The sequence below is a fragment of the Ranitomeya imitator genome, chromosome 10 (assembly GCF_032444005.1).
Source record: "Ranitomeya imitator isolate aRanImi1 chromosome 10, aRanImi1.pri, whole genome shotgun sequence".
Taxonomy (NCBI): Eukaryota; Metazoa; Chordata; class Amphibia; order Anura; family Dendrobatidae; genus Ranitomeya; species Ranitomeya imitator.
Window position 1 is genome coordinate 51,959,994 of NC_091291.1, and position 23,853 is coordinate 51,983,846.

The window sequence follows — 23,853 nt, forward strand, 5'->3', positions numbered from 1 at the left end:
TCGGATCCCAATTGTGGTATAATGTAAAGTGCCATAGAAGAAGATGTCAATGAATATCTATCTACAGAAAATAACAGATGGAGATACAATGACAAATATAGATTGAGAAAGAAAACTATATGAAACTTACTTTGCCAAAGCTGCCTCTACCCAAGACCTTATGGAAGGCAAAGTTGGTCATGTCAAGCCTGGCGTAGGGGCTGGATGTTCCGGTGTCTCTGCTGCATCCAGGTGTTGGTTCTCCTTCCTCCAATCCATTGTCTTCCGCCCCTCTCCTCTTCCTCCTGAATCCATCAGTGGTAATACTCACCTATTCTCTCTTCCTCTTCTCCACTCTCTTCTCCTCTCTCTTCTCCTCTCTCCTCTTCTTCCTGAATCCAGCAGTGGTAATACTCACCTCTTCTCTCTTCCTCTTGTCTCTCTTCTCCTCTCTCTTCTTCTTCCTGAATCCATCAGTGGTATCACTCTGCTCTTCTCTCTTCCTCTCTCTTCCTCTTCTCCTCACCCCTCCTCTCCTCGTCCAGTAGTCGCCATTCTCAGTAATCTCTTCCCGCCTGTAGACCTCGGTCCAATCACTTCAGCCGACAGTTGAAAGTAAATGGCAGTTGGTCGTGTGCAGGTGACCAGAGGTCAGAGGTGACGGAAACCTCAGGTGGCTCCTGCCAGGCAGCGGCTCCTGCCCTGCTCTGCCCTATACACTGTGATGGGGGTATCATGGGTGACAGTTTAGGGTCCAGAGGAACGGCAGAGAACTTCATGGCGACTTCTAGTGCTGTTTTTAAATTTCAGAATACATTCTTTTTATCCACATGCACAGAGATGTAATCATATGCCGAGAATACATAAAAAACACAACATACTATAAAATCCCAGCTCTTCCCATTACTAATGTATATTTAAAAATAATGATTCCTTTTATCTTTCATGTTATAATATTATTTCTCATATATCGCGGTTACTAGAGATTATAGTTTTTAAATATTTAGGAACCCGTGTGTCATTTCCTTTACACTTCACAAACACTTGTTACCTTGTGTTTGTATCACATCAATTCCCAATAAAAAAAAATGTCAGTTTTTTGGTGTAACGTAAATACATGTGTAAAAGTTCATGGGGTATAAATACTTTTTCTTTTCAAATAAACTTTATTGGTTTTTACATTTAACAGGGCAGAAAGGAATTAGGTATAAGGGGAATGAGGGGAGGGAAGGGGAGGGGGAGGAAGGCTGGGTAGGAGGGGGTATAGAAGGGGAAGAAGAGGGGAGAGAAGACACAAGTAGGGTGCGTCGACAGGTAATCACGATTGCCAAATAGCAATAATACACTTAAATGGTGAATAATCAAAATGCATGCAGTAACATAGAAAAGGTAGACAAACGAGTCGGTCTAACATAACTAACACTTCTAATCAAACTCCAAATCATGATGTAACATTTTCTGCTGCAAAATATTACGGGAAAACTTCTTCCCATCGAGCCCATTTTTCTGAGAATTTTTTGAAGTTGTCGTTAGCGAAGGCAAATTTTTGCTCATAAGATTTGTGGAGGGCAACACATTCTTTAATCTCCTGGAAAGAAGGAGGTGTAGTGTTTTTCCAATTGTAGGCGATGGCGTTTTTTGTAACCAAACGTATGTGGATGACCAATGTTCTAAGAGGGAAATGAATGACGCTTAATCCCACAGAGAGCAATGCCATCTGTGGAGTCAAGATAATGTTTTTACCCAATAGAACACCAATTAGAGCAGAGATTCTGGTCCATAGTGATTTTAATTTAGGGCAGCTCAAAAAGATGTGGAGCAAGTTGCCCCTGAGGCCACAAACCCTCCAGCAATTCCGGGAGATATGACCCCCAATCAGGGACAGCCTTGCAGGGGTAAGGTACCAACGAGAGACCAGTTTAAAATAGGACTCTTGTAGAGACATAGATACAGTAGCGGAGTAAGTGTGGACCAAGGCTCTTTCCCATTCGTCTGAGTCAATTGTTAACTGGAGCTCTTGCTCCCATTTCAACATGGGTGAAGATTTAGCAAAGTCAGAGTCGTGGTTAAACCAACCATAGACATATTTGTAGCTCCAAAATATGCTGTGGTCGGGGTTGCATATAAGGTTTTGAGCAGCTTCAGAGAAGAAGGGCCTATTTGATAGGAATTTTTGGCATTGATCTTTAATGACCAGGTAATCACAAAACATGGAAGAGGGGATATTGTATGTACTTTTGAGGGTATGAAAGGGTAGAAAGTTTTTTCCATCAAAAATGTGTATTAGTTTCGTAATTTTATATTCAGACCATTTGGGGTTGACTACTTTATTATGTAGCTCGAAAATAAAGGAGATAGCCAGATTGCTCAGAGATTCAAATCTTCCTATACCTCTTTTAGGCCTGGCTAAAGGTACCTTCACACATAACGATATTGTTAACGATATCGTTGCTATTTGTGACGTAGCAACAATATCGTTAATGAAATCGTTCTGTGTGACAGCGACCAACGATCAGGCCCCTGCTGGGAGATCGTTGGTCGCTGAACAAAGTCCAGAACTTTATTTCGTCGCTGGACTCCTGCTGACATCGCTGGATCGGCGTGTGTGACACCGATCCAGCGATGTCTTCACTGGTAACCAGGGTAAACATCGGGTAACTAAGCGCAGGGCCGCGCTTAGTAACCCGATGTTTACCCTGGTTACCATGCTAAAAGTAAAAAAAAACAAACAGTACATACTTACCTACAGCCATCTGTCCTCCAGCGCTGTGCTCTGCACTCCTCCTGTACTGGCGGTGAGCCGGAAAGCAGAGCGGTGACGTCACCGCTCTGCTTTCCGGCTCCCAGACAGTACAGGAGGAGTGCAGAGAAGCAGAGCACAGCGCTGGAGGACAGACAGCTGTAGGTAAGTATCTAGTGTTTGTTTTTTTTTACTTTCAGCATGGTATCCAGGGTAAACATCGGGTTACTAAGCGCGGCCCTGCGCTTAGTTACCCGATGTTTACCCTGGTTACCGGCATCGTTGGTCGCTGGAGAGAGGTCTGTGTGACAGCTCTCCAGCGACTAAACAGCGACGCTGCAGCGATCCGAATCGTTATCGGTATCGCTGCAGTGTCGCTTAATGTGAAGGGGCCTTAATTTAGACCATGCTTTACTAGCTGCTATGAAGATTGGGTGAGATTTGTTGCTGACATTTTTTATGTTCATTGGCTGTCTCAAAATCAGTTCCTTGGGTGCTCTATCTAAATTTAGAGTGGATTCGATCTCTAACCAAGCTGGGGATTCCGCTTTAGACCACCAAAAGAAACTCTGTCTAATCAAATTAGTATAGTAGTGTGCCAGAATGTTGGGTAGGCCCATTCCCCCCGATGTTTTGTTTTTGTAGAGTGTTCCCATAGCCACTCTCGCTTTTTTGTTGTTCCATAAGAACTTGTTAATCAAAGATTGAATGTTGATTAAGTAAGGAGTTGAGATAGGAATTGGGAAGGACCTAAATATATACAAGATTTTAGGGATTATGAAGGTTTTGACTGACAAGTTTTTCCCCCACCAAGACAGATTTTTCCCTGCAAAGTTGTTCAGATCTAGTGAAATATTTCTGGTTAGGCAATCAAGATTAGTTGGAATGAGTGAGTCCAAATTTTTAGTGATCCTGATCCCTAGATAAATGAAATCGTTTGCCACCCAGCTCCACGAAGTTGCTTTTTTCATCTCTCTGATCTCATGGGAATCTACGGTAGATTAAATTGCAAAATTTGGGACTTGATTTTGTTAATTTTAAAATATGAAAGCTGGGAAAATGTGTCTAGTAAATTTTGGGTTGCTGGAACAGATGTTAAAGGGTTTGTCAGGGTCAGAATGACATCATCAGCAAAGAGGCCGATTTTAAATTCTCTGTTTTTTGTTTGGATGCCAGATATGTTTTTGTCCTCTCTTACTGACTGAGTCATAGGCTCTATTGCCAGAGCGAACAGCAGAGGAGACAGGGGGCAACCCTGGCGCGTACTGTTCAAAATTGAAAAAGGTGATGAGAGGTGATTGTTGGAGAAGACCCTTGCAGTAGGACCTGAATAAAGAGCCATAATTGCGGAAATAGATTTTGGATTGAAGCCGAATTGTTGTAAAGTAAGTTTTAGGTATGACCAGTTTAGGTGGTCAAACGCCTTTTCCACGTCCAATGAAGCAATGATCGAGGGGACTTTTTTTGAGTTAATGAATTTCATCAGGTCTATAATCCTCCTCGTTCCATCGACCAATTGTCTGCCCCTGACAAACCCTATCTGGTCGTTAATTATCAGTTTGGGTAGAAAGTTGTTGATCCTATTTGCGAGAATCTTAGAGTACAATTTAATGTCTGTATTCACTAAAGAAATTGGTCTGTAGTTTGGGAGCTGATCGGGATCTCCCTTAGCTTTGGGTATCACAATAACTGTGGCTTCCAACATTTCCTTCGGGAACTTGCCGGATAATGCTGCGGAGTTGAAAGTTTTGGAAATATGTGGGACTAATAATTCACTGAATGACCTAAAGTACTTGTTAGTAAAACCGTCCGGCCCTGGAGCTTTTAGTGATTTTAAATTTTTTATGTTTTCAGAAATCTCTTCAGTTGAAAACGGGGCGGTAAGATCATCTAGGTCATCGGGCGTGAGTTTTGGTAAAGTGAGTTTTGAAAGGAATTTTTTGATATCAGAGTCTATTGGTTGAATTTGTTGGGGATTTAGATTAAGGTTATATAGTTCTGAGTAGAAGGTCGCAAACGCGTCCACAATGTCCTGTGGGTGGGTAAGCAATCGTCCACTAGGGGATACGATTTTTGCAATTCTATTCTGGATTCTCTGTCTTTTCATCCTATTTAACATATACCAGGTCGGCTTATTTAGGGAGGCATACTATTTGAATTTTAGGGATTTGATTGACGAGTCATAGAAAGAGAAGATCAGAGCTCTCAACTCCTGCCTTAGCGAAATGATCTCGGTTTGTATTTTGGAGGAATGAGTAGCTGAGGTAACAAGTTCTGATTCCTTACTTTTTATTTTTGATTGTAACTCCTTTATGTTGGCCCTGTTTTGTTTTTTTCTTTAGCAGAGATTTGAATTAGGGTCCCCCTGATCACGGCCTTATGGGCATTCCAAAGAGTAAATGGGTCGATTGATTCTGACTCATTCTCTCTGAAGTAATTTCTGATGGTCTGGTTAATCGTGTTTTTATGTATTGGGTTGCTGAGAATAGCTGAATTGCACCTCCACGAGACGTGAGTTCTAGAAGCGGGGCCGTAAGTCAATTCTGCAATGACAGGAGAATGATCTGATATTGTTTTGGGTAAGATTGAGATTTTTTTAAATTTAGGTAAGGAAAAAATGCTGGAGATCATCAGGTCAATTCTGGAAGCCGAATGGTGCACATCGGAAAAATGGGTATACTCAATAGAAATGGTGTTGAGACATCTGAAAATGTCATACATTTCATTTTGATGAAGCCAATTGTTTAGTGTCAGAGCTTTGTGTCTGTTTTGGGCTGACGAGTCAAGGTGGCCGTCAGGGACCACGTTGAAGTCTCCCACCATTATTAGGTCTCCTTTCTTGATCTCCAACACTTTTCTCATCAGTTTATACAGGAATTTGATTTGGCCTATATTCGGGACGTAAACGTTAACTATCGTGAAAGGATGGTTATCAATGCTGCAGATTAGAATATGGAAGTTGCCTTTTGGGTCCTTGTACTCCTCAAGAAATTCGAATGAGATATGACTGATTATTGTCATAACACCTGCTTTTTTCTTGCTACCACATGATTCAAAAATTTGTGAAAACTTCTTGTCTGTGAGCTTTGGATGATCATTAGATTTAAACTTGGTCTCTTGGATACAAATGATGTCGGATTTAGATTTGACCAGCTCGTCCCTGATAGTGAATCTCTTTCTCGGGCTGTTAAGGCCTCTAACATTGTATGACATAATTTTTAGAGACATTTTTGATTGGGGTTAGCGGGGGCGGAAATTATTCACCTAGAAATACCTGTATGTAGAGTTGGTTACTGTAAGACAGTAATCAACTAACTAAAGATTAAGGCTTTACTTTTAGGGTGTCGCAATAACACGAAAAGTAAAATCAATGTATGTCTGTGAACACAAGAAGAATTTGTACGTTAGCACTGTACAAAACTGAAAAAAGATGAAACACCACCCTTGGGTCACAGAAACTTAACTTGTCCTCTCCGAAGAATCCCTCCGGTGGGTTCTTCGCTGTTCTGGGGAAAGTTCGTGAGTGAGCTAAGGACAAAGCTTGAGGCATCCTCCGAGATATGAAAATATTGGACAAAGGATAACAGATTTAACATATTGATGAGAAAACAAATATAACAGTTGAAACACTTAGAACCTGATAAGCTGAATATTAGCCATTTTAACTTGTATATTGCTTCTTGTCCTACAGGGCAATGAAACAAAAATTTTGGAACCCTGTACAAAGATCCTTTTATAGGATACAGGTTGAGGCCATATAAATTTTACAGAAAGACTACTCCTAAACTGACTCATGTAATAGAGGCAATGAACCTTTCTCCTTCTTCAGGAATACCAATGGGAATTGTTTTGCCTTTAAATGATACCAAGAGTTTCAGCGGAAACCCCCATTTATAAGGGACTCCCATGTCTCTGAGGGCCTGTAACTTTTTTGAAAGCCTTTCTGCCTTCTAGAGTCTCCCTAGATAGATCTGCATAAAGTTTTAGGTTATCATAGGGCACAGGGAATTTTTTTCTCCCTTTTGATGAAATTTTGTAGCTGCTCCTTTACGTGATAAAAATGAATCCTGAGAATTGTATCTCTGGGGAGGTCAGCAGCGATACTTGAGGGCTTGGGCAGTCTATGGATCCTATCTATAGAAAGCTCCTGTGCTGATAGGGATGGAATAGCTTTCTTGATTAAGGATTGGGTATAGTCAAGGAGTTTGTCAGGAGGAACATTTTCAGGTATGCCATTTTTAGCCTTAGACGGTCTATTTCCGATCTAAGTTTTTGATTTTCGGATGTGTGTTTAGCTACCGTTTTTTCTAACCCCTTGATTTTTTCCTCCTGCTTTCCTAGCTTTTCGGTAAACACCTCCATTGTTTTTTGTAGTTGGCTAGCCTGTTTGTCAAAATTAAGCTGCATTTCCTCTCTTACTTGCTTAGTTATCATTTTCATGTGAGCGTCCATCATGCTGAGTAATTGGGATGTTGAATCATCTGAACCTGCTAGTACTTTTTTAGTTCTCCTTCTCGCGGGGCTCACATTTGGGGAGCAATCCTCTGACTCATAACCCGAGTAATCCAACGCACATCTGCTCTCCTTCCCCCTATCCTCCGGACCTAGCCTTTTCCTTGAAACGGAAGTATCCATTTCGCCAGGATTTATATATACCATATATACTCGAGTATAAGCTGAGATTTTCAGCCCAAATTTTTGGGCTGAAAGTGCCCCTCTCGGCTTATACTCGAGTCACGGTAGCGGTGGGGTCGGCGGGTGAGGGCGCTGAGGCATACTTACCTAGTCCCAGCGATCCTCGCGCTGTCCCTGCCGTCCCACGGGCTTCTATGCTGCAGCTTCTTCCCCTCTTCAGCGGTCACATGGGACCGCTCATTAGAAAAATGAATAGGTGGCTCCACCTCCCATAGGGGTGTAGCCGCCTATTCATTTCTCTAATCAGCGGTGCCGGTGACCGCTGATAGAGAAAGAATCTGCGGCACCGAAGACAGCTGTGACAGGCAGAGGGAGCGCCAGGATCGCTGGGACTAGGTAAGTATGTAATATTCACCTGTCCGCGTTCCAGCGCCGGGCGCCGCTCCATCTTCCCGGCGTCTGCGCTCTGACTGTGCAGGTCAGAGGGCGCGATGACGCATATAGTGTGCGCGGCGCCCTCTGCCTGATCAGTCAGTGCAGAGAGACGCCGGGACCGGACGCTGGGAGCTGCAATCAAGAGAGGGGAGTATGGCATTTTTTTTTTTATTGCAGCAGCAGCGGCCATGGCACAGATTTATGTGGAGCATCTATGGGGATATATGAACGCTGCAGAGCACTGTATGGGGCACAGCTATGGGGAGATATGAACGGTGCAGAGCACTGTATGGCACAGCCAAGGGGGAATATGAACGCTGCAGAGCACTGTATGGGGCACAGCCAAGGGGGAATATGAACAGTGCAGAGCACTATATGGGACACAGCCAAGGGGGAATATGAACAGTGCAGAGCACTGTATGGGGCACAGCCAAGGGGGAATATGAACAGTGCAGAGCACTATATGGCACAGCCAAGGGGGAATATGAACAGTGCAGAGCACTATATGGCACAGCCAAGGGGGAATATGAACAGTGCAGAGCACTATATGGGACACAGCCAAGGGGGAATATGAACAGTGCAGAGCACTGTATGGGGCACAGCCAAGGGGGAATATGAACAGTGCAGAGCACTATATGGCACAGCCAAGGGGGAATATGAACAGTGCAGAGCACTATATGGGACACAGCCAAGGGGGAATATGAACAGTGCAGTGCACTATATGGCACAGCTATGGGGAACTAATGATCTATTTTTGTTTTTGAAATTCACCGGTAAATGCTGCATATCCACCCTAGGCTTATACTCGAGTCAATAGGTTTTCCCAGTTTTTTGTGGCAAAATTAGAGGGGTCGGCTTATACTCGGGTCGGCTTATACTCGAGTATATATGGTAGTTCTCTTTTGAACTGTTGTGAGGAGGTTTTATTTTGAGGTTTGTTTTGTTGGCTAGTTAGGTAAAATTTTGGGTCTGATTTGTCGCCAGGATTTTTGGATGGTGTCCTTGGTGACCTTAACTTATCTGGGCTTAACGGGTTTACCGGGTCCTGAGAGGGATCACGGCGTGACATGTGTTATTTATTAGTATTGGATAGGGGAATTTTTGAGACAGTTTTTGGTATTGGAGCGACTCATTTTTTCCTGAACAGGCAGCTAGTTATAAGAATATCTACCAAGGTATTCCCGGGTACGAAGACTGGCTATGTAGAATTCCCACCTAAGTGGTCCCAAATTATAAAACTGGATTTTAGATTTCACCGCCGAAGCTGACCCCACGTCCGTAGACTGGCTTTTAGAAAATACCACAACAGTGGTCCAAGGTCTGAAGACTGGCAAGGAGAATTAATTTTAGATCAAAAGGAGAAGCAATGTAGTTCAAATACATACATAACCTGGAAGAAAAGCAAGTTAGCGCAAATTATTAACAGGGGTGTCAGCAAGCCCTGTGCTTGTGGTAAAGTCAGGCAACGGTTAAGTTACTATGCGTCAGGTAGGCGGAGCGTCAGACTAGCTACTCATACAATCAGTTAGTAGAGTATAAAGCACAGGTTCTATGAGGTTGTAAGCACGAGCATGTATGAGTGTTAACAACTAAAGATGACCGACTTCCGGCAACAAAAGCTGTCTCAGATAGAAAGTACAGTACTAGCAAGGCAGAGAGCATATACAAGCCCACAAAATATCTTCTTAAGTAACTTTGTTCCACGTCTGCTGTGATGTATATAATTAAAGTACACAGATAACAGATGTGATCAGAATTTCAGATATGTCGGGCATGCAGGGTTCAGAAATAAGACTTTCTTTGTGTCACAGAATACCCCTTGGAATGAGGTGGAAAGCACAAGTTAGTTAGTAGGGATAATGTGCTCCACTGTCACTGAATAGAGATAAAGTATATGTCAGATATAATCATACAATGGGGACAGAAATCGTTGTTTCAGATGCGTATCTTTGTTCCACCTTGCTCAGTGGAGTCAGTTCCAGGAGGGAAAGGGTGGATGGCACAGAACTCAGTTGTGCAAGCAAGTCTTGCTGTGTGGGTGTTTTGTGCAGCTTCTACTGAAAGCTTGTGGCTGGGAGCTGAAAGTTCCCAAGGACTCTCCTTATGTGGATCAGGCTTACAATAAGCGTTCAGCCCCTAGTAGCACTCCCGTTGGTTATCAATTGGCCCACAGGGGGGGGGGAAACTGCGGTGCATAGGCGGATTACCGGTATGGGAGCCGCCGCTGTAGTTATTTATTTATTTAAGCGGCTTCACTGCGGCTCAGAGATTCATCCAGGGGGGGCCCAATGTTTTTTGCAAGAGTGGAGGGGGTCGGGGTCGCCTGGCCGGTGCGCACGCTTGTGAGCCAACTCTCCAGGTGCCAAGTGCAGCGTAAAGGCGCTGGGAACAGCAGCCGCAGGCGCGACGCTGCAGCCGCGCTGTTGTGGGGGATGTGCCTGCCGAGTGCCGGGCCCGGGACCTCTTAGCTCCGTTGTGAGGAGATCCCGTCAGAGACCGCTATCCCGTCGGGTCCCCCGCTGTCTCCGGTGGCGTTCCGGCCTGCGCTCTCTCCGGCGGGTCCCCCGGGAACTGCTTCTCCCTCACAGAAGTCCCTGTTCTTCAGCTGCTTCACCGCGCTTAGAACAGCGCGGACTGGAAGGCTCTTTATGTGCCGCTTGGTGCCTCCGGTTGCTGAGAAGAGGGGGGGTGGGGAGCGCGCTCCTGCGCCTTCCTCCCCGTGTCTCGGCGGCTGCAGGGAGCAGGTGCGGAGACGGCCGCTTCACTCAGCCCGCGGGTCTGAGGCTTGGGGCCGCAGAAGTGGATAGGGGAGCACGCTGCAGCGTTTACCTTCCCAGAGCGAGTGAGTCCCAGAGGCTGCTATGAACGGGCGCAGGGACAGCTCCGGACGCTTCACTCAGCCCGTGGCAGCCGCGGGGCTGAGGCTTCTGACCAGCTCACCGGTACAGCTGTACAGCATACAGCTTACAGCTCTGCTGCAGGGGAAAATTAGTCCCGAAATCAATAATAAGCCTGCTGCACACAGGATAGTTACCCGCAGGTGTAGGCAGGGATGTGATGAGCCTGGAAGAATGATAGCCCAGGTTATAAGGGCTGTAGCTGCTTGAGGCCTGTAACTAGGCCCAGACCATGCGGCCTGCCTGAGTTTTGTCAAAATGTAAGAAAAAAGGACCCAAAATTAGGCAATCTTGGTCTCTAAAGGAATCTGGTATCCTATGGATGTTGAATCCAATGTCAAACTTGGAAAAAATTAAGAATTATAGCCGATGTTAGCCGATTATGAGGATGCCTCCTCAGAGCTCACTGGCAGCACACCCTACTCCATAGCTGCCTAGGCCACGCCCCCCGGTATGAATACTTTTTCAGGGCACTGTATTGCTGGTCATTTTCTGCAATGCTTTACTAATTCTCATCCCGTCCTTTATTGCATTGATGTCAGAGTCTTTTGCACTTATTGAGTATTTGTTCCTATTATTGCATTTTTCCTGGGCCCTCCTGGTCAGTATGGGGTCGGTTGTCCTTTCTGTCCATGACTTGGGACATGGATTGGTCATTTTGTGCACGTTGATGTGTTTATAGATTTTTGTATTCTGTGGATTTGTTCTGCTTATTTCTCGATAGCGTTCACAATAAAGCTATCCTAATATTTATTCGGATGCCCGATCCTTGGTTTCTCTCTTGTTGACAATATTTTAACTGCACATTTTTGGCCGGCACTCGGGTCTTTATTTAGGTTGCACCCACCCAAGCACCAAGGCACAAGGCCGAACAAAAATACAATTAATTTAATTTCTGTGTACACTGTGCATAGGCAGAAAGCTGCCAATCAGTGGTGGGGTGTGGTTATATAGAGCTCATGAATACGGAGGACTACCTGGCAGCAGTTTTACTAGTCCTCTAGTGATAATTTACTGTTGATAAAAGAATGATTTTTTTAATCAAAACTATAGCAAGCAGCTCAGTAAGTGACACATCACTGGAATCAGGGTCTCTGTCTTTACATCATGCAGCTATCAGAATAGGTAACAAAAACCTGGTGACAGATTCCCTTTAACATATTAATAAAAAAATACTAGACAAGGTTATTTGGGATAAAGAAAAGACTCACAATGTTTAATAAAGGTTGCTTAAAACATAAATTAATAAGTCAATAAATATTAAAATAAAAGAATATAGCGGTCTAGATGGAGTGCTGATGACAGAGGCCACCAAAGCACAGATTTAGAAATTTAAAATCTTTAATCAGAATGTGTTTCAACAGCCAATCGCTGTCTTCTTCAGGTGACAATAGATAAAAAGGTTAAAAGAGAAGAGGGAAGTATTTAACCCCTTTCTGACAATGGACGTACTATTCCGTCCATGTGGGGTGGGCCCTACTTCCCAAGGACGGAATAGTACGTCCAGCGCGATCGGCCGCGCTCACGGGGGGAGCCCGGCCGATCGCCGCTGGGTGTCAGCTGCCTATCGCAGCTGACATCCGGCACTATGTGCCAGGAGCGGTCACGGACTGCCCCCGGCACATTAACCCCCGGCACACCGCGATCAAACATGATCGCGATGTGCCAGCGGTGCAGGGAAGCATCGCGCAGGGAGGGGGCTCCCTGCAGGCTTCCCTGAGACCCCCGGAGCAACGCGATGTGATCGCGTTGCTCCGGGGGTCTCCTACCTCCTTCCTCGCTGCAGGCCCGGATCCAGTATGGCCGCGGCATTCGGGTCCTGCAGGGAGGGAGGTGGCTTACCAAGTGCCTGCTCAGAGCAGGCACTTGGTAACGCTGGAGCTCTGTAAGTCAGATCGGTGATCTGACAGAGTGCTGTGCAAACTGTCAGATCACCGATCTGTGATGTCTTCCCCTGGGACAAAGTAAAAAAAAAAAAAAAAAAAAAAATTCCAAATGTGTAAAAAAAAAAAAAAAAAAAAAAATCCTAAATAATGAAAAAAAATATATATTATTCCCATAAATACATTTCTTTATCTAAATAAAAAAACAAAAACAATAAAAGTACACATATTTAGTATCACTGCGTCCGTAACGACCCGACCTATAAAACTGGCCCACTAGTTAACCCCTTCAGTAAACACCGTAAGAAAAAAATTAGGCAAAAAACAACGCTTTATTATCATACCGCCGAACAAAAAGTGGAATAACACGCGATCAAAAAGCAGGATATAAATAACCATAGTACCGCTGAAAACGTCATCTTGTCCCGCAAAAAACAAGCCGCCAAACAGCATCATCAGCGAAAAAATAAAAAAGTTATAGTCCTCAGAATAAAGCGATGCAAAAATAATTATTTTTTCTATAAAATAGTTTTTATTGTATAAAAGCGCCAAAACATAAAAAAAGATATATATGAGGTATCGCTGTAATCGTACTGACCTGAAGAATAAAACTGCTTCATCAATTTTACCAAACGCGGAACGGTATAAACGCCTCCCGAAAAAGAAATTCATGAGTAGCTGGTTTTTGGTCATTCTTCCTCACAAAAAACGGAATAAAAAGCGATCAAAAAATGTCACGTGCCCGAAAATTTTACCAATAAAAACGTCAACTCGTCCCGCAAAAAACAAGACCTCACATGACTCTGTGGACTCAAATATGGAAAAATTATAGCTCTTAAAATGTGGTAACGCAAAAAATATTGTTTGCAATAAAAAGCGTCTTTCAGTGTGTGATGGCTGCCAATCATAAAAATCCGCTAAAAAACCCACTATAAAAGTAAATCAAACCCCCCTTCATCACCCCCTTAGTTAGGGAAAAATTAAAAAATTAAACAAAATGTATTTAATTTCCATTTTCCCGTTAGGGCTAGGGTTAGGGCTACAGTTAGGGTTAAGGCTACAGTTAGGGTTGGGGCTAAAATTAGGGTTAGGGTTTGGATTACATTTACGGTTGGGAATAGGGTTGGGATTAGGATTTGGGGTGTGTCTGGTTTAGAGGTGTGGTTAGGGTTACCGTTGGAATTAGGGTTAGGGGTGTGTTTTGATTAGGGTTTCAGTTATAATTTGGGGGTTTCCACTGTTTAGGCACATCAGGGGCTCTCCAAACGCGACATGGCGTCCGATCTCAATTCCAGCCAATTCTACGTTGAAAAAGTAAAACAGTGCTCCTTCCCTTCCGAGCTCTCCCGTGTGCCCAAACGGTGATTCCCCCCACATATGTGGTATCAGCGCACTCAGGACAAATTGTACAACAACTTTTGGAGTCGAATTTCTCCTGTTACCCTCGAGAAAATACAAAACTGGGGGCTAAAAAATAATTTTTGTGGGAAAAAAAATATTTTTTATTTTCACGGCTCTGCGTTATAAACTGTAGTGAAACACTTGGAGGCTCAAAGTTCTCACAACACATCTAGATAAGTTCCTTGGGGGGTCTAGTTTCCAATATGGGGTCACTTGTGGGGGGTTTCTACTGTTTAGGTACATTAGGGGCTCTGCTAACGCAATGTGACGCCTGCAGACCATTCCATCTAAGTCTGTATTCCAAATGGCGCTCCTTCCCTTCCGAGCCCTCCCATGCGCCCAAACGGTGGTTCCCCCCACATATAGGGTATCAGCGCACTCAGGACAAATTGCACAACATCTTTTGGGGTCCAATTTCTCCTGTTACCCTCGGGAAAATACAAAACTGGGGGCTAAAAAATTATTTTTGTGGGAAAAAATTTTTGTTTTATTTTTACGGCTCTGCATTATAAACTTCTGTAAAGCTCTTGGTGGGTCAAAGTGCTCACCACACATCTAGATAAGTTCCTTAGGGGGTCTACTTTCTAAAATGGTGTCACTTGTGGGGGATTTCAATGTTTGGGCACATCAGTGGCTCTCCAAACGCAACATGGCGTCCCATCTCAATTCCTGTCAATTTTGCATTGAAAGGTCAAACGGCGCTCCTTCCCTTCCGAGCTCTCCCATGCGCCCAAACAGTGGTTTACCCCCACATATGGGGTATCAGAGTACTCAGGACAAATGTTGCAACAACTTTTTGATTCCAATTTCTTCTCTGACCATTGGGAAAATAAAAAATTCGGGGCGAAAAGATAATTTTTGTGAAAAAAAATGATTTTTTATTTTTACGGTTCTGCATTATAGACTTCTGTGAAGCACTTGGTGGGTCAAAGTGCTCACCACACCTCTAGATAAGTTCCTTAGGGGGTCTACTTTCCAAAATGGTGTCACTTGTGGGGGGTTTCAATGTTTAGGCACATCAGTGGCTCTCCAAACGCAACATGGCGTCCCATCTCAATTCCAGTCAATTTTGCATTGAAAAGTCAAATGGCGCTCCTTCGCTTTCGAGCTCTGTCATGTGCCCAAACAGTGGTTTACCTCCACTTATGGGGTATCTGCGTACTCAGGACAAATTGTACAACAACGTTTGGGGTCCATTTTCTCCTGTAACCCTTGGTAAAATAAAACAAATTGGAGCTGAAGTAAATTTTTTGTGAAAAAAGTTAAATGTTAATTTTTATTTAAACATTCCAAACATTCCTGTGAAACACCTGAAGGGTTAATAAACTTCTTGAATGTGGTTTTGAGAACCTTGAGGGGTGCAGTTTTTAGAATGGTGTCACACTTGGGTATTTTCTATCATATAGACCCCTCAAAATGACTTCAAATGAGATGTGGTCCCTAAAATAAAATGGTGTTGTAAAAATGAGAAATTGCTGGTCAAATTTTAACCCTTATAACTCCCTAACAAAAAAAAATGTTGATTCCAAAATTGTGCTGATGTAAAGTAGACATGTGGAAAATGTTACTTATTAAGTATTTTGTGTGACATATCTCTGTGATTTAATTGCATAAAAATTCAAAGTTGGAAAATTGCGAAATTTTCTAAATTTTCGCCAAATTTCCGTTTTTTTCACAAATAAACGCAGGTAATATCAAACAAATTTTACCACTATCATGAAGTACAATATGTCACGAGAAAACAGTGTCAGAATCACTGGGATCCGTTGAAGCGTTCCAATGTTATAACCTCATAAAGGGACAGTGGTCAGAATTGTAAAAATTGGCCCGGTCCATAACGTGCAAACCACCCTTGGGGGTAAAGGGGTTAAAGGGATAAAGACCAATAAAAATTGAGGAGGGAGGTGCAAAAGAGGAAAAGGGGGGGGGGTACAAAAAGTGATAAATAACCAATAAGATGGTGTACACAAAATGCAACTATGCTATAAAATATTAAAAACCAAAGTGGAAATAAAATATATGGTGTAAAAACAGCATGATAAACAACCATAATACACAGTTAAAAGAGAAAAAAAAATAATAAAAATAAATTAAATAAATAATAAAAATAATTTTTAATAATTGTTTTTGTCTTTTAACTGTGTATTATGGTTGTTTATCATGCTATTTTTACACGATATATTTTATTTCCACTTTGGTTTTTAATATTTTATAGCATAGTTGCATTTTGTGTACACAATCTTATTGGTTATTTATCACTTTTTGTACCTCCCTCCTTTTCCTCTTTTGCACCTCCCTCCTCAATTTTTATTGGTTTTTATCCCTTTAAATACTTCCCTCTTCCCTTTTAACCTTTTTATTTATTGTCACCTGAAGATGACCATGATTGGCTGTTGAGACGCGTTGTGATTAAAGATTTTAAATTTCTAAATCTGTGCTTCGGTGACCTCTGTCATCAGCGCTCCATCCAGACCGCTATATTCTTTTATTTGTATTGCTGCTCCCTCCTTTAGGGATTGCGGTGGGAGCTGCATATGACAAGCCAAATTACCCTTCATTGCTCGAGGACCTTCCACCACGTGACCGGCAGGTCATTGATCACGTGGGACACAGCACTCGGAGTCTCCTGCACGCCAGCACATCTCCGGACTTCAACCGTCCATCATTGCCCTGCGCCTTCCGTGTTGAGGTCTGGGAGCTGCTATTCATCTGTTGTACAGGATCTCGAATCCTTCTGAGCTATTCCACATTGTTATGCTTGTCCAGCATAACTGTCTGCGGTGAGTAGGTCTTTGACCGTTCTGCATTCTTTTCCCGGCTGATACCACTCATGTGTGCTCCCCTCTCTCTTTGTTTCTAAATAAATATTAAAAATCCTAGAATAAATTATTCAGTCAGTAATCAAATAAATAATCAACCGGAAAGATCAAAAATGGACCAAGTCCTCCCAGCCTTAGCTAAATAATGGGCATCGAAACAAAATATTGTGGGCCGTCAGGTTGCTGGTGACTTGCTGTGCACGGACCACCCCGGACGTTGGCGAAATTGGACCTTTTATGCAGGAATATTCTCACCGTTAGCACTAGTTCGCCAATCAGGGTAAAGATGCATATTCCTGTGCAATTAACAGAATCTTCCAAAACTTGGTCGTGGAGGACCACAGCTGAGACAAAATTGACTCTCAACTGATAAGTACCATTACGGGAAAGAATGGGGAGGGAAAAGGAAAGGGAGCACAAATACAGCAAAGTATAGCTACAATTCTTAAATATAGAAAAATATTCTAATGCTCCTGTGAAACTATGTGTCCCCCACTCTGCGGGTCCTTGACATCAGTGTCTTACCAGAAGTTGCTCCTGCTATCTGAATGATCTGTATACCCTATGTTTTTGCCTACTTGACACTACAGATGAAGGACCACCTATCACCAGGTCCTGTGCCCAACTTCTACTACCTCATCTGAAAGAATCCACCCAGAGGCGTAGCTAGGGGTTCAGCTCAGGGGGGGCGAAACATGTGAGTGGGCCCCTAACAGGCGACATATCATTAGTGCAAACTATGCGGCAGCACATGGGCCCAAGAGTTAAGGGGGGGCCTTTTCTACCTCTAAATAAGGTGCAATTTTGTATTTTTAGAAGTTCTTGGGCTGCAAAGGGCCCATATATTGTTCTTGCACATAGGCCCTTTTCTGTCTGTGTCCACAGACAAAATAAATCTCTATACAATAACCAGTACTGATATTACCGCCATACGGTAATACCATATAGTGGTAGAGACCAGTCCTGCATGACATAGAGAGATCACAGTACAGTTTTAGATGGTGACTTACAGAGGACGTTCTTTCCCATCTATGTATACTATTACGTCCACATTTTTCAGTCACCGCTCTGTGCATAGAGAGCGGCGACTGTAACTGATGGCCTGGTACAGACTGACAGCCGGTATAGCACTATCTGCCACCCAGTAGTTAGGATTCAATGCTTCGTAAGTGCCTACTAAATATTTAGGAGTCCCCCTATGTCCAGTAATAATGGCCCCAGCATCACTGATGAGAGCAGGAGGTCATGTGACGATTTTCTTCTATTGAGAGAAGTCAAACTTGTCTCATCAACAAGTGCAAATAGCAAACGTGGTCGCATGAGCGCCTGATCACACCAGTGGTCTTGGGGTCTCATGACGGCAAGTGCACCCCATCATGATTGGGCAGTCTGTAGAGTGACTGCAGACAATTATCCCAAGCCTTTAATAACTTAAAGGGAACCTGTCACCCCCCAGGGCCTATTAAGGTAAAAGAGCCACCTTCTTCAGCACTAAGGCTGCATTCTGTGAAGGTGGCTTTTATGTTTTTGATCCCTAATAACGCTGAAATATTCACTTTTATAAATTGCGCGCCATACCTGTATTGAGTCCGGGGGGTACGTTTTCTCCCTCTGACTCAGCCGCCTCGCAGCCGTTCATCATCCCACCGAGTACTACCTTCTTTCTGTCTTGTGCCATCACCGGCGCTCTGCAATTATTTTGCGAGCATGCGCAATGCGCGCTGCCCTGGAACTTATATCAAGTGATGTAAGTAGATCGCACCTGCGCACAACGCCAGATTTCCAGCCCTGCAGTGTGAATACACCATAACACACTGCGGGGCGGGATCTCGGGCCTCCGCTACACGCAGGCTCGATATCAGTACATCAGCGGATAGGAGTTTCAGGGCAGTGCACACGGCGCATGCCCGAAAAATGAGAGCCCAGGCATCGGCGCCCGGTGGGATGATGGACGGCTGGGAGACGGTTGTGTTCGGGGACAAAAGACGTACCCCCAGACTCAATACAGGTATGGGGCGCAATTTATAAAGTGAATATTTCAGCGTTATTAGGGAACAAAAAAAATAAGAGCCTCCTTCACAGAATGCAGCCTTAGTGCTGCTGAAGGAGGCTGGCTGTATTACCTTAATAGGCCCTGGGGGGGGGGGGGGTGACAGGTTCCCTTTAATAATTTAATTATAAGCAATTTATTCTTATAACATAAAATGCAGCCCGTGGTTACTGTATTGTTATACTTGTTAGGGGGCAGACAGACGGACATATTTCTCATGTGAGGATCGCATCGCAATCCTCGGACTGACTGTCGGCTCTCCTGACCTGAGGCTGACAGTTACATAGTAATTTATCGCGCTGTCAAGCTTATGTCAGGAGAGGTGTCAGGGCCAGTCCGAGGATTGCAATGCGCTCGTCGCATGAGTTATACAGTGTCTGTCTGCGCTCTTATGTTAATACTTATTCTTGTTATAGTAATATTAACCTTCTTTGCTATGCTTGTTTTACTAATACTTATAAAAGACCCAGCTCGCAATAATCAAAACCCCCCGACCTCCCCATCTCCAGCCCCCAATACAGCAACTATTAGTGTATGTTTCCAAGGGGCGTATTGCTTGGGTTTTGCTGGGGATTGGACAGTGTGTACATCCGCAGCGTCTAAACCGCAGCTTCCAGATGTTATAGTATAGTGGAGGGGATTTTATGAAATCCCGTCTCCACTATGCGTACATAGACGCAGGTGGCAGACCTGCGTAACCGGACATGTGGCGCGTTTTTCTAGACAGCAGCATGTCTATCTTGTGGAGATACTCCGTCTCCACAAGATAGATAAAACAGTCTGTGAATAGGATGCGGTTATTCCACCTGTGTTCAATGAATATATGCAGAATCACCGCGCGCACAACAGGGGGCAGCGCTTTAGGCGGAGCAGGGTATCTGCTGTGTCCAATGCGCTGCCAATACACCTCGAGGACACGTACCCTCACATATGATAGAGTGAATATCTCATAACATTAAACAGTATAATAATAATCAGCCCCGCAGTGCCCCCTCACCTACGTCAGCCCTCACAATACCCTCAAACTCTCCAATTCACCCCCACAGTGCCCTGTCTCCCTCCCACAATACCACCATCCTCTCTCATTTACCCCCCACAGTGCCCTGTCTCCCTCTCACAATAACCCCCATCGTTTCACATTTACCCCACAGTGCCCTGTCTCCCTCTCACAATAACCCCCATCGTTTCACATTTACCCAACACTGCCCTGTCCTCTCCCACTTCAGCCCCTACAATACCACAATCCTCTCACATTCACCCCCACAGTGACCATATGCCTAAACCGAATTACTCTAATAAACTCCATCCCCACTTACTGATGAAGTTTTCAGGCATCCAGTGAGGAGAACCAGGAAGTGTCCAGAGAGATGCAAGGAGGGCACTAGGACCCAGCGTGCCTCAGCCAAACCAAGCACAGCCAGAAAGTAACTGCATCTGCTGCTGCCGCCAGGAAGAGACTCCTCGGGTGAGACCACATCCGCACTCTGCACGGAGGGAGGCTCTGCAGCCGGCATTGTGCTGCTCTCTCCTTGACACCTCAGACTCGGCAGTGGATCTCCTGGTGGGCCCCTTCACGTGACTGGGCCCGGGGCAATGGCCCCCTCTGCCCCCCCAGTAGCTATGCTACTGAATCCACCTGTTGAGTTGGGTTTTACTACTTAATTACAAGGACTTCTATGTGTGACGTTTTTATGACCTCTAAGTAGAGAGCGATTGACAGTGACAGATTAAGTGTTCCCAGGCCAAGCCCTTGAATCCCACAGAAAACTCAAACTTTGAGCCCAATGTCGACAGACCCATCTATTGCTACAAATAAAAAAGAACAATGGTGCTCCTCTAAGTCGGTATATCTCACAATAATAAGGTTGCACAGAAACATTAGACAAGTGTTCACCTTTAGGAGTTGTTGTAGGGTTTAGGCACAACTCTAATGAAGCATATTAGATCCTTTCCGAGCTGAACTTTCTCATCAAAATCCAAGGCCAAGAAGCGATCTTTCGGTAGGATAAAAGTTGCAAAATGAGGTAATTGGGTGCCAAGGATGGTGGAAGATGGATAAGTAGTGGCCATGGTGGATACAAACAAAAATATTATATTGATAGCAGGCAACAAATTTCAAAAGTGGACTGATATCGGAACCCATGAAGAAAGGTCTAAGAAATGTTGGACACACACAGGAACTCAACTTTAATATCCTCTCACAATGGTCCAATATCCCTGCTAAATTACATTAAATTTTCAAATCATACTCGTACTTTTGTTGATGGTGGGCTTCAGCTCCAGATTCAGTTTTATATGTCTGGTGGACCTGATCTCATATATGTCTATTATCGTACTAGATCTCCTGATTAACCTCCAAATGATTCCTGATGTTCCATGCTCCCCGGTTCTGTTATACTTGCAACACAACAAATTATTCCCAAACTATGGAAATCTTTATCACCCCCTTTCAGGCTTCTATGGGTTAATGTATTAATGTGCATGGAGGAGAGTAAAGCTGGTAATGAAAATAGAGCAAAAGAAATCTTTGACATCTGGCATCCTTGGTCAGAGATCTTCTCCCATCTTCTCACCCTGGTTGATAGGAAGTTCTCCCTGTCATCTTTTTTTACCACCTTGTCTTCTTTTCTGTTTTGTCCTTTCCTTTTCTTTATGTCTTTGTTCCCATTATCTGAGATCCTCCACATAAAACAGATTACCTTTAATTAGATTTAAAAAAAGAAAACGTGTTTGATCCATCAATGTCTGATAGACATGCGTCACATGCACAGCTTGCTCCATTCATTTTTATGGCAACTCTCAATATTGACGTTTTCGAAGTATTCATAGAAATAAATTGAAAGAACCATGAATGTGCAGTCAACGCTCGATCTCTGACATAAATGCATTGCAAAATTGTAGTAAACATGCATACACTGTGTATATAACTTAATAATTACAGTATATCACAAAAGTGAGTACCCCCCCTCACATTTTTGTTAATATTTTATTATATCTTTTCATGGGACCACACTGAAGATACAGTGGGGGAAAAACTATTTGGTCAGTCACCAATTGTGCATGTTCTCCCACTTAAAAAGATGAGAGAAGTCTGTAACTGACATTATAGGTAGACCACAACTATGAGAGTCAAAATGAGAAAACAAATCCAGAAAATCACCTTCTCTGATTCGGCAAGATTTATTTTGCAAATTGTGGTGGAAAATAAGTATTTGGTCACCTAAAAACATGCAAGATTTCTGACTCTCACAGACCTGTAACTTCTTCTTTAAGAGGCTCCTCTGTCCTCCACTCATTACCTGTCGTAACTGCACCTGCTTGAACTTGTTATCAGTATAAAATACACCTGTCCACAACCTCAAACAGTCACAGTCCAAACTCCACTATGGTGAAGACCAAAGAGCTATCGAAGAACACCAGAAACAAAATTGTAGCCCTGCTCCCAGCTGGGAAGACTGAATCTGCAATAGGCAAGCAGCTTGGTGTGATGAAATCAACTGTGGGAGCAATATTAAGAAAATGGAAGACATATAAGACCACTGATAATCTCCCTTGATCTGAGGCTCCACGCAAGATCTCACCCCGTGGGGTCAAAATGATCACAAGAATGGTGAGCAAAAATCCCAGATCCACACGGTGACATGAGCTGGGACCACCGTAACAAAGGCTACCATCAGTAACACACTACGCCTCCAGGGACTCAGATCGTGCATTGCCAGACGTGTCCCCCTGCATAAGCCAGTACATGTCATGCCTGTCTGAAGTTTGCTAGAGAGCATTTGGATTATCCAGAAGAGTATTGGGAGAATGTCATATGGTCTGATGAAACCAAAGTATAACTCTTCGGTAGAAACAAAACTCATGTTTGGAGGTGACAGAATGCTGAGTTTCATCCAAAGAACACCATACCTACTGTGAAGCATGGGGGTGGCTGCATCATGCTTTGGGACTTATTCTCTGCAAAGGGACCAGGATGACTGATCCGTGAACAGGAAAGAATGAATGGGGCCATGTATCGTGAGATTTTGTGTGCAAACCTCCTTCCATCAGCAAGGGCATTGAAGATGAAAGGTAGATGGGTCTTTCAGCATGATAATGATCCCAAGCACATGGCCAGGGCAATGAAGGAGTGGCTTCGTAAGAAGCATATGAAGGTCTTGGAATGGCCTAGCCAGTCTCCAGATCTCAACCCCATAGAAAACCTTGGAGGGAGTTGAAAGTCCATGTTGCCCAGTGACAGATCTAAAACATCAATACGCTAGAGGAGAACTGCATGGAGGAATGGGCCAACATACCACCAACAGTGTGTGACACCCTTGTGAAGACTTACAGAAAACGTTTAACCACGGTCATTGCCAATAAAGGATATACAACAAAATATTGAGATGAACTTTTGTTAATGACCAAATACTTATTTTCCACCGTAATTTGAAAAATAAATCTTGCCAAATCAGACAAGGTGATTTTCTGGATTTGTTTTATTATTATTATTCACAGATAAGTCTCCACCAGAAATGTTCATAGAAGTTATTATTATTATTTTTTTTATTGTTATAGCGCCATTTATTCCATGGCGCTTTACATGTAAGGAGGGGTATACATAATAAAAACAAAGTACAATAATCCCAAACAACACAAGTCATAACTGGTACAGGAGGAGAGTGGACCCTGCCCGCGACGGCTCACAATCTACAAGGGATGGGTGAGAATACAGTAGAGCTGGTCATGCAGCGGTTTGGTCGATCGGTGGCTCAGAGCAGGCACTGTGAAGCCTGGAGCTGTGCATGTCAGATCGCTGATCTGACACAGTGCATAGCAAAGTGTCAGATCAGCGATTTTACACTGTAACATGATGCCCCCCCGGGGCAATGTTATAGTGTAAAAAAAAAAAAATATTCACATGTGTAAAACATTTTTTTTTAAATTCCCCCCCAAATTCTTCCCCCCCCAAAAAAATATTGTTCCTATAAATACATTTCTGTAAATAAAAAAAAACAATAAAAGTACACATATT

The 23,853-nt window shown here is 43.6% G+C and overlaps 1 protein-coding gene across 2 annotated transcripts in view; it reads right to left on the reverse strand.

Annotated features, from left to right (window-relative positions):
• LOC138651272 (protein kinase C delta type-like) overlaps nucleotides 1-20,374 on the reverse strand; it is a 29,304-nt gene extending 8,930 nt beyond the window's left edge. Inside the window, exons 1-2 of one of the 2 annotated variants that reach the window (XM_069741346.1) lie at nucleotides 20,156-20,202; nucleotides 16,522-16,826 (exon numbers count right to left, since the gene is read on the reverse strand). Coding sequence is in view for 1 of the 2 variants with exons in the window: in XM_069741345.1 (XP_069597446.1) it covers nucleotides 20,156-20,353 (198 nt within the window). In the remaining variant the exon portion in view is untranslated. Of the gene's footprint in view, nucleotides 1-16,521; nucleotides 16,827-20,155 lie in introns of both variants that reach the window. The other variant, XM_069741345.1, reaches the window with a different exon arrangement.
• Nucleotides 20,375-23,853: the final 3,479 nt, after the last annotated feature.